Source organism: Melospiza georgiana, chromosome 4, assembly GCF_028018845.1.
Source record: "Melospiza georgiana isolate bMelGeo1 chromosome 4, bMelGeo1.pri, whole genome shotgun sequence".
NCBI classification, from domain to species: domain Eukaryota; kingdom Metazoa; phylum Chordata; class Aves; order Passeriformes; family Passerellidae; genus Melospiza; species Melospiza georgiana.
The window spans coordinates 18,022,093-18,032,199 of record NC_080433.1 but is presented as its reverse complement, the minus strand read 5'-3'; the positions used below and the strand labels follow the sequence as shown (position 1 = coordinate 18,032,199).

The window sequence follows — 10,107 nt, the reverse complement described above, 5'->3', positions numbered from 1 at the left end:
TTTGGTACCTGGAGGCAACTTCCTCCAGGACAAGCACTACAGTGGGTGGGCATGTCTGCAATGCCAACAGTGTTGTCCCTACACACAGCAAGCAGAACTTCTCTTTGTTCACAGTGCCTAAAGTTACTTTTGATCATTCTCCCCCTGCCAATAAATTTTCTGGTTTGATTTCTTCCCAGGGCTTTAGCTGCTCTGCACCTTTCACTTGCACTCATTTTCTAATCCTTTTCACTTCATGCTTCATCCACCAGCATCTTCCAATTGCTTTGCTGTTCAGCAACAAATCACTCTCTGCCCTCCTAATGTTGATTTCTCAGCTCTGCTCAGCTCCCACCACACCTTGCTATCCCAGAGATTTCCCAGGGGATACAAACATGGGATATTCTCATTTGTGAGAGACCAGCAGCTGGCATTCCAGCCAGCCTTAGGGAGACCTGGGATTACTCACAAATCAAACAGGGTGCCCAGCAATGCTCTTCAGTAAGAACAGCAATAGCAGGAGGCAAATGAAATAGCTCTTGCACATCTCAAACAATATTTCTTCAGAAATGTTTCTGGCTCTGGCATAGCTTGTGTCTCACAAGATTGGTACAGAGGCATTTGGAGTGGACTCAGGCAAGGACTTTCCCCAACAGACTGTTTCTCCTGTTTTGGTGCTCTTGGCACACTTCCACATTCACCGCTGCTGGCACTTGTCACTGCCATGTCCCACCAGGTAGGTGCACGAGGCAATGGGCTGTGGTTTTGGGATGTAAAACCAATGAATATTCATGTTAGTGAAGTTCTCTGAGGTGCATCCACCAACTTTATTTGGTTCTGGCACCCAACAAGCTAATAAGTAGCTTTGCTGTCTGGCTTTTTGTTTATTTTGGTTTTTAACCCTTGACTGTTTAATGGCAGAAGGGCCTTAGGGCAGCATTTTCCAACACAGGATAACACTCTCAACCCATAGTAAATGTTTTACAAGTCTGTCAGTAGCTCATATGTTCCTTTCCTCCCATTTTGCCTTGAACCTTCAGCTCCAGAATATGTCTCAAAAGAATCAATACATGAACAAAACTGTTTCCAGGAAAGGAAGGAAGCCTGCATATATTAGCTGGCAACTTTAGCTATCCACATAGGCATTTGAAATGGACATTCAGAGTCCATGTTAAATGGGAAACTTGCTCATAAATAACTTCATGGAGCATCCATCTTCTGTGCCCTGCTATGACACCAGTGCATCCAAAGCATTCTGAGCCACCAGATGCAAGTCCTGCATCAAGCACTCATTATCTGTGCTCACCCTCTGAAAGGTAAGGTGAAATTTTAGTATCACCTAGGACAACCTCAGGCTAGGTAAAACGTGTTATACAGAATTTGCAAAGTCCACATCAGCTGTGTTAAGTTATCCAGATTTACAGTGTACTATGTGGGAGGAAAAAACCCAGCTTGAGCTAAAATGGAAAGTGTTGCCAATAGTGTGAAACACCTCAAAAATCTCATCTTTAATATTAATGAGCACATATTTTTTCCACAGCATTACAGCTGCAGCTTTTCACTTCCTAATATGATAGGAAAAAAAAAGAATTCTAACATCTGCTTGGAATGCTTAGCTGAAGAGTCAGCTCCAAAAACACTTTTAGAATAACTAGCCTGTTTGGCAATAAACACAGAGATTTTGAACACCATCCACTTCTCATCCTCATGTAAAGAAAGGGAAGAACATAAAATATGTTTGAGCAAAGAAATAATCCAATTTTAAACACTAATATAATTTTACATGACAAGCAAAGAAAAATGAATGGGTTAGAGACAGTATTTTTCAATGCTCAAGAATAGGAAAGGGAGGGGAGGGAGAGGAAGTTGGGGCAAACTTAAGTTCATCATGTTCATGAAAACATCAAAACAGCTGTGCAGCACTAGCACTCTAGGGAAACACTTTTGGGCATGGAAGAAAATTCCTTCAGTCAGGTCTGAAGGTAATGGAAATCTCTCTGGGTATCTTCCACACATGCTGCTACCACAGGGCTTCTGATAGCTGGGTTCAGGTGGTACAACCATTTCTCCCTGTCAGAGTTTCTTAGAGTGTTTCCTGTGGAGAAAATTGGTTGCATCACTACTAAGATTGTCTGACTTGAGTTGGCTTTTAAACTTCCCAAGTAATTCTCTGCAAAGACTGAAAGCTTTTATGTCAGCTACACATTTCAGGGCAGAGGTGAAAGGAAGGATTTAAAATTACAGGTGAAATATTCCTTATACATATTTATATTGCTTAAGGAGGAGAATCTTTGCATGAGGAATACTTTACTCTGTTTCAGGAATGCATTGTGGAAGAACTCTGTCACCACCAAACTTTGGCAAAGGATGCAACTGTTTGGTGTATGGTACTCTGTAAATGTGTCTTTACTGATCCAGTGAGAACTCCTGAACTTGGGAGCCACTCAGATATAACAAAAATTAAAGGCTTTGGGGTAGAGAGTGAAAATTACAATGGGTACACAGAGTTCTGTACTTTAAAGCTTTGATGCTATGTTTATATCAAACAGCACATTTCACTGACAAAGCAAGACAATTAGTGCCCAGAGCTTGGGTTCTTCTCCTTCTGAGTGCCCCTAGACCTGTCTAATGGACTAAACACCCATTAGAGATCAAAGCACATCTTCTGATTTAGTCTCTTCTGAGAGGAATGCAGACCATGTGCTCCATGTGGGTTTCCCATGATGAGAATGAAAACATAGTGAAAGGACAAACAACTTTGAAGCCACAATCCTCATCCTAATTAAAACATTAATGGAGAAGCACTCTAGGTATGCTTTAATCTAGAGCCTGAACAAATGGAGGTCATTCTCTGTGCTTGTCTGCACTTCATCATCAGGCATTCTCCATAAGAGCAAGAATATCTTCCTGGCACTTTTCTGTGTTCTTCATGTCCTGCAAAAAATTGTCAAGGGCACTCAGTCATTTAAACCATGTTATAAAGTTGATAGACCTCTTCCATTTTAAGGGAAAAAAATTATTTGATAGATTCTTGAATTAATAAAATTGACATCTATTCAAATCATTGCAATTTTTCTTTCAGGATTTACAACAGGATTTTTTGCAGAATTATGGTTTCAAGCAGAAGACAAGAGCTCTACAATGGATGAGTTCTTACACACCAGGGGTTTTAATGGCTGCTTTTGTTGCTTTGCTTGTGTGTGTGACTTAAGGACAGTGAAGTACCACTGCTCACAACAAAAGACAAGAAACTCTGAAAGTTACTCCTTGATGCATTTAATTTCCTTTGTGCTGTTCTAAGAGCTAGGGTATTATCAAGTGTGAGGTTACAATTGTAACAGGACCAAAAGCACTCCAGTTGGATCAGGTAAAAACAGGTTACAAAATATTAGGAAAAGAAATACTGAAAAATACAAATGATACCATCCAGTCACGCATCAGTTGCAAATCCAAATTCTGAAACCCTTGAAAATCAGTCCCAGGAAAAGTTCACAGCCACCCTTTCAAAAGGATATTCCAGTTCTAGGAGACTAAGAGTGGAGCAACCTCCCATGCCAACCCTCTACTTGACCTTTGCTGCCTGAAAGGTAAAAATTGCATCCTTGCTGCACACACAGAGTTGACCTGGGGAACATTTCTCTTTCAGGACTTGTCATTAGGAGGTTTCTTCTTGGCTTCCACATCCTTCTTAAAATCTTCCAGCTTCTTTGCAATGTTAGGAATCTTTAAAGAGAAAACAAAACAATCAAACCCCACACTATAAAAAAATCTGTGGCTACATGAGTTTCATCAGGAAAGACAATACCATATACATAGCAAGAAACTCCATAAAGTTTAAACTGTTTTTTAAGAGATATTTCCAGTATCTTTTGCCTTGCACAGAGATTAAATCTAAGCAGTACCAGGCAAACAGCAGACGAGAGCACCTCAATGAGGTTTCAGGAAATACTTAGATTATTAAGGCTATAAGTCAGTGATGGGAGCAGGAGGAAGGAAAAAGGATTACCTTACAGGAAATTTAGCATGACCAGTTTGGCTTCCTGACTGAAAGAAGACAAACTGCCAAGAATAAGCAGATTTAAACACTGATGCACAGGATTTCAAAGGGGAAATTAGATTGTACTATACTGGTCATATCCCAAGAGAAAAGAGATGTTCAAGAGCATCAAATATGTTCTCAAGAAATTTATTAAGAAATATTTCTTCTGGTTCATCTTGTGGGAAACCAAATTCCTCACTGGGGAATTCTACTGCATTGCAAATTGGCACCTTTTTGCAGTTTCACACTTGAAGGAAAATTCAGTTTACTGTTTGTGAGCTCCAAATCTTCAGCTTTCTCTTACAAATAAAATAATTTTGATAAAATAATCCAACAGTAAATTTTCATCACTTGAAAGGGAAAAAAAGCTGAAGCTCTTAATAGCAAAGAAAAGATTATGACTAGCTAAAACTGGGAAGTGATAAAGTATGATTAAAACAAAATTAAAGCAAATTTTCCACTCTTAGCTGTGAAAAAAAAAAATCCTGGGTTTTTACTTCATATGTAACCTGACCACAGAGCAGAAGTTAATCCAAACAGAATGCAGTTCTCTTATTAAATGGTCTGAGGCTCACAGAATTGGTAACAAGTTCCTCCTATCTGCCTTTTCAGAATGAATCTGTTTGAGCAAATGAAATTAAGAGCCCAGCCTGTAACATGCCTGACATTTAAACTAAACCAAGAGAACACCACTGCCAGCAGAACCCTCCATGTACTTATTGCCAAGCACATTGTGTGTACAGCTGCAGAATTAGGACCTCATTATGACAAGCTTATATTAAATGTCACCTCAAACCAATCACCTTCAACACCAGCAGTAAAATTTCCAAGTTCATGTTTCAAATCAGTGTTGCATTTCCAGGTAACTACTTCTAGCAAATCAAAAGCCTGAGTCCCCCTCTTGTGGCAATACTTCATCAGTGCTGCCAGAAAAGCAACGCTTGTGATACATATTGATACATCCAAATATATTCTTAGGACTACATTTTTGAAACACTGTAAAACATGTATTGAACAGAAACAGCCTTTCATTAGTCCTTTTGCTGGACTGACTGACAGAAAAAATCACCAAAGTTTGTGCATAAACAAAGCAAAATATGAGATTCTTTTTCTTAAGCAAGATTACCTCAATACTGAAGATGAGAAGAAAGCAAAACATAAACACCAATGATGCCTCAAAAACTTTGTTTCTTTTATTAAGGCTAATACAGATTGCCTAAGAATTTAAAAATATTTATATGTTAAATGTTATGAACTCCTCTAGCCAGTAAGTAAAGTGGCACTGCTCTTACAAGGGATTCTGCTGACTTGGCAGAAAGTAAAAGCATGTTTTGAAGGCTCAGCTTGAAATATTTTTCCTCTGCCCTCTCACCTTGAAGACTGTTAACTGAGAACTGAGAAAACAAAGTTCTCTTTCTTTTCTCACTGTGAGAAAAGAAGGAAATAAAAATTGCAGGTCAATACACTTTTGAAGTAGGAGAAAGTATCACATTTACAAAAAAAAGCTGGCAAAACTTATTTTCATTATGAGTCCAAAAGAAAGACATTTCACACACCTTGAGGATTTTTATTAACAGTTATACTAAGTGGAGAACACTTTAAGAAGACAGGGTATCTGAGACAGGAAACCAGTATTTAGTGCTGATAAAATCCATGAGCAATTGATCAACCTTTTCTGTTTCTCCTGTCTTTGCCTGTAGAAGGCTGGGCTCTAGGACTGAACAGAAGTTTAGGTTTTAAGCACTACACTACCACAGATGATTTTTTTGTTACACTTTTTTGGTTTTTTGCAATTCAGGTTGGAAAAGTCCTACAAGATCACAGAGTCCAACCTTTGAACAATCAGCATTTTGTTAACTAGATCAGAGCATTAAGTGCCATGTCCAGTCATTCCTTGAACACCTCCAGGGATGGTGACTCCATCACTTCCCTGTGCAGCCTGTTCCAATGGCTGACCACTCTTTCAGTGAGATAATTCTTCCTGAAGAAGTCTCAGTTCTCCTGTAACTCAAGTCAGCATGATCTGCGTTCTGTTCTGTTTGATAAACCATCAAAATAAAGACTGATTCAATTCTAATTGAGGGTAAACAGTCATTTATTTTCAGTTCAGGACAGGTCTACCTCTGAGAATAGCAAGATACTCACATCATAGTTCTGAGCCAGATACATCCCAACCACGTTGCCAAGAGTAAAACCAAGCTAAAAAGGAAGAAAGGGAGAAGAGTTAACATCCTTGCATCAAAAGCTTATTGGCTAAAATAAAAAAAAGGGATATTGCAAGTTATTTAGTGAGTTGCAACTCTACTTCTACGAAATTTCTCATCTTTCATCCAGAGAGGTGCAATTTTCCCCATCTTCCTCACCAGAAACACATTGATATCATTTCCAAAACACCACACAGTTTTGTTTTTCAATCCACATCCCCAAGGACTATATGGATCAAGCTGTGTTCATCCTTGTAAGGTTCTCTGTACACCCACAAAGGCAGTAACTCCTAAAAAAATAGGGGAGACAGCAGCAGGGACCTACACATCCCAGAGCTCTTGGTCCACGATGGGAAAGCCTAAAGCAACACCCAACTAGAACAGTGCTCAGTGTTGGAAAGGGACACACTTGTCTTAGTTTGAAGTAAAAGGAAAACCAAAACTTCACAACATGAACTTAAACTGATGTAAACCTGCTTCTTCTCTTCTGCAGCAACAGCTGGGCATCTTCAGACAAACCCTTCTGACCCCAAGAGATTAATTCTCAGCCAAATCCACTCTGACCTAGGGGCTCCTCCCAGGCAGTACAGTTGGCTGGAAGCTGGGCACAACCTCTTCTGACAATTGTGCAAACTTATAATTGATGAAAAGTGTCCATAAAAATGCACTCTGGAAGCAGAGCAAGAGTAAAACACAAGCACAGCTTCTGGCCCAGACCCTGTCTGCTAGCTGAGGAAAATCCTCAAGCATAAGAACACTTCTAGAGTGAATAAAGTTCCTCTCTTCAAAGGCAGGTGATGAGATTTCCATTCAGCACCTGCTGAGTATCCTACATTTTATTTTTGTTTTTACACTTCAAAATAAATCTGCCCTATACCATGAAAGCTCATTTGACTATTTCAAAAAGGAGACACTGCTAATATTGTGCTTTTCTTCATTGTCAGCAGACAAACCACTCTTTGTAACAGCTGAGGATAGTTCTATCTTAAAAAACTGTTATTGTTCATGGTCACTGCTATCAAAATAAGACTATTTAAGGAAAATAAAACCATAGTCTATAAAACAACTTTGCCAGCACTTAATGACCAGACATCTTTTCCAGGCCAAAAGCAGCACAGCTCATCCTTTCTGTGATCCACATTCCATAAGCAGCACTGGTGAAAATCTATCTATAGAAAACTAAAAGTGGCTGAGAGCTGTCAAATGAACTCTGACTGCAAATTACTTCAGTATTTTCTTAAACCCATTTTTGGTCTTATTCCTTATATTTATTATATCCTTATATTCCTATAATTACCTTTTTAAACTTAGCTTTAACAATTTAAGAAGAATTAGTCCTGTGTGTACTGTCCTGTTATCATATGCTCTTATACTTTCACTTATCAGCTAAGTAGGTACTGTGGGAGATACTAACAAATAATGCACTGATGAAAACCAGACCTGTGACTCCTTTTAATTCAGAGTATCACTCTAAAAGAGGAGAATTTCCTGTATCTTTAGCAGGGTCAGGGAAGCCACTTGGAAGCACAAACCAGATCCTTGTTTATTAGCAGTGTTCTAGGCTTTTACCCTAAAACCTCTCCAGTATATGTCATATTCTGTTGAGAGACAACCCTTACTCAGTTGAGATAATACTAAGATCAGTGCTCCCTTAAACTGCACTCCTTTATTGGAAAGTCCAGCACTGCATCCAACCAGCTACATTTATTTTTAGAGCTAACAATTCCAGCAGTGAGGAAAAAAAAATCACTACTTAAGACTTCAATTATATGGAAAGCAAAACACATAGCCAATGAAAATGTGCACATTAGCTAAAAACAACAGGACTGATGAGAGTTCAGGCTCTTCCAGTTTCCACCCAGCATTTCAAGGTGCTTTGTAAACAAATGGCTTATTTAAAGCTTAACTGTGGCCTGCAAAAACACAAGGTTTGTGAGATTATTCCTTTATCTCTCTGCTACAGCCCTAACCAGGGAGAGCAAGAGTCAAACATCCAATCTACACCCAAGCAGGGAACAAACCCAGAATTAGTACAACTTTTGTGTAATGGTTATGCAGTAATAAGAAGCTGTAATTGTAAAGTATTTTCATCTAGAAAAAAAAAAAAAAAAAAAAAAAAAACAAAACAAAACAAAATCCCCATTAGCAGAAAGCAGTAGAGCTGATAAACATAAACTTTGAGAGGCTAACCACATTTAGCCTTACTGAAGGTTTAAATTGGGTGCACAGGGGATTATAAACAGCTACAGAAATGACTGAGCCTTTCATACTTGTTATTATGAAGCTGGGATGAGAAATAGGCCTCTTTTATTTATTTATTATATAAAACCAGGCAAGACTATCCCAATTTACAACAGGCCATCATTTCTTGCTCTGTATCTCCACCTGCTATGAAACTCACTGGCCTGCTGCATTACCTCACCCCAAAGCAAGATGAAGTCTAATATTCAATCTAATAATTCTGCTGTTCTTCGGGGCAGTAATGAAACGCGATTCCTTGCTTTAATTTCCATATATAAAACCCCACATCTCCGGCGGTACGCTTTCAAGGGTGTACAAAACGGCATGGGCTGCTCTCACTCTAAAGGAGAGAGGCATTTCTGCTTACACAAAGAAATTTGAGCAGCAAGGGGGAGCATCACCGTGAGCAAGCACAATCTCCAAGGCAAACTGAGAGCACGGCTTGGAGGAAAAACAACCCGTGGAACTCCATTTTCAGAGCAGCTTTACGCCACCGTTCTGCGAGAACAAGGGGGACGGGTGGGAAGGAGGAAGAGAAGGGAAGCCTCCCAAGGATGGGGCGCCGCCGGGGAGCCAACATCGAGCGCAGCCGCCCCGGTGACAGGGGCCCGGGGTGCTGTGACCGAACAAGGGGCCCCGGGGTGGCCGGACACCGCGCCCTTTCCCCTCAGCCGGGCAGCGACCCCGCCGTGCCGTGCCATGGCGGCGGCGCGGAGCCGCGCCTCGGAGCCCAGAGCCTTACCAAGAACTGCAGCATGGTGCCCGCCCGCTGCCCGCGCTGCCGCCCCGCCCGACAGCCGGGGAAGTGAGGCGGGCGGCGGCTGCTCCCCTTCCGGGCCCGCCCTCGCCGCCATGGCCGGGGGAAGGCTCCGGCCCAGCCTCCGGCCCGGCCCCGCCGCGCCCCGGCGTGAGGGGGAGCCGAGGCCGCGCCATTCCGGCCCCTCCTGAGGGGCTGCGCGGGGGTGCCGAGCGGTGGTTGTTGGTTGGTTTTAATTTGTTGTGTTTCTTTTTTTTAGGTTGCATGAGTAGTTGTTCTTTGTGAATCACTTAGGGTTCAGCTTCTTTTAATGGCTACACTTAATTCATTGAGTTTTGGGCAGTAAATATCAGTTAGGAAGAGTTCTCTAGCTGCGAGTCATTAAGGGATTGCAGGCTTTATCGCAATTTATTTCAAAACCCCCACCCCAAAAATAAAAACACCCAAACAAAAAAAAAAAACTAATAAAAAACTCTAAAAAAACCACACACACAAAAAAAAAAAAAAAAAAAAAAAAAAACAAAAAAAAAACCAACGAAACAAGAAAAAAACAAAACAAACAGACACCCCCCCCCAAAAACAAACAAACAAAACCCCGAAGCTTCTTTGACCAATTTTCAAGCCCATCCCTCTTAGGAATCCCACTAATCCTCATCTCAAACAAAACAAAAAAAAACACCACAAACAAAAAAACAAAACTAAACAAAACTCCCTCATGAAATATATTTTTTAGCTCTTGGGAAACTACTCTGAAAGCAAGTTAACTCACATCTCAGTTCCCAGAAAGCTCCAATGCTCCATCTAACAGAAAATATGTAGCATCTTCCTTTCTGACGGAAGTACCGTGGTGAAGTAAAGTATCTCCTGCCCACTTCAGGAAAAAAAGC

At 40.6% G+C, this 10,107-nt stretch overlaps 1 protein-coding gene across 1 annotated transcript; it reads right to left on the bottom strand.

Moving 5' to 3' along the window:
* Positions 1 to 3,239: 3,239 nt before the first annotated feature.
* STMP1 (short transmembrane mitochondrial protein 1) lies at positions 3,240 to 9,285 on the bottom strand. The gene is made up of 3 exons (XM_058022692.1): positions 9,206 to 9,285; positions 6,164 to 6,217; positions 3,240 to 3,702 (listed from the first exon to the last, which is right to left on the bottom strand). The coding sequence occupies exons 1-3, from the start codon at positions 9,218 to 9,220 to the stop codon at positions 3,622 to 3,624; spliced, it is 150 nt and encodes a 49-aa protein (XP_057878675.1). The 5' UTR covers positions 9,221 to 9,285; the 3' UTR covers positions 3,240 to 3,621.
* Positions 9,286 to 10,107: the final 822 nt, after the last annotated feature.

What these genes read in the sequence shown, in the direction of transcription:
- STMP1 (XM_058022692.1), bottom strand. An exon ending in ATCTGGCTCAGAACTATGAT is followed by an intron (nt 3,703 to 6,163) that starts GTGAGTATCTTG and finishes TTCTCTTTAAAG; the next exon opens with ATTCCTAACATTGCAAAGAA.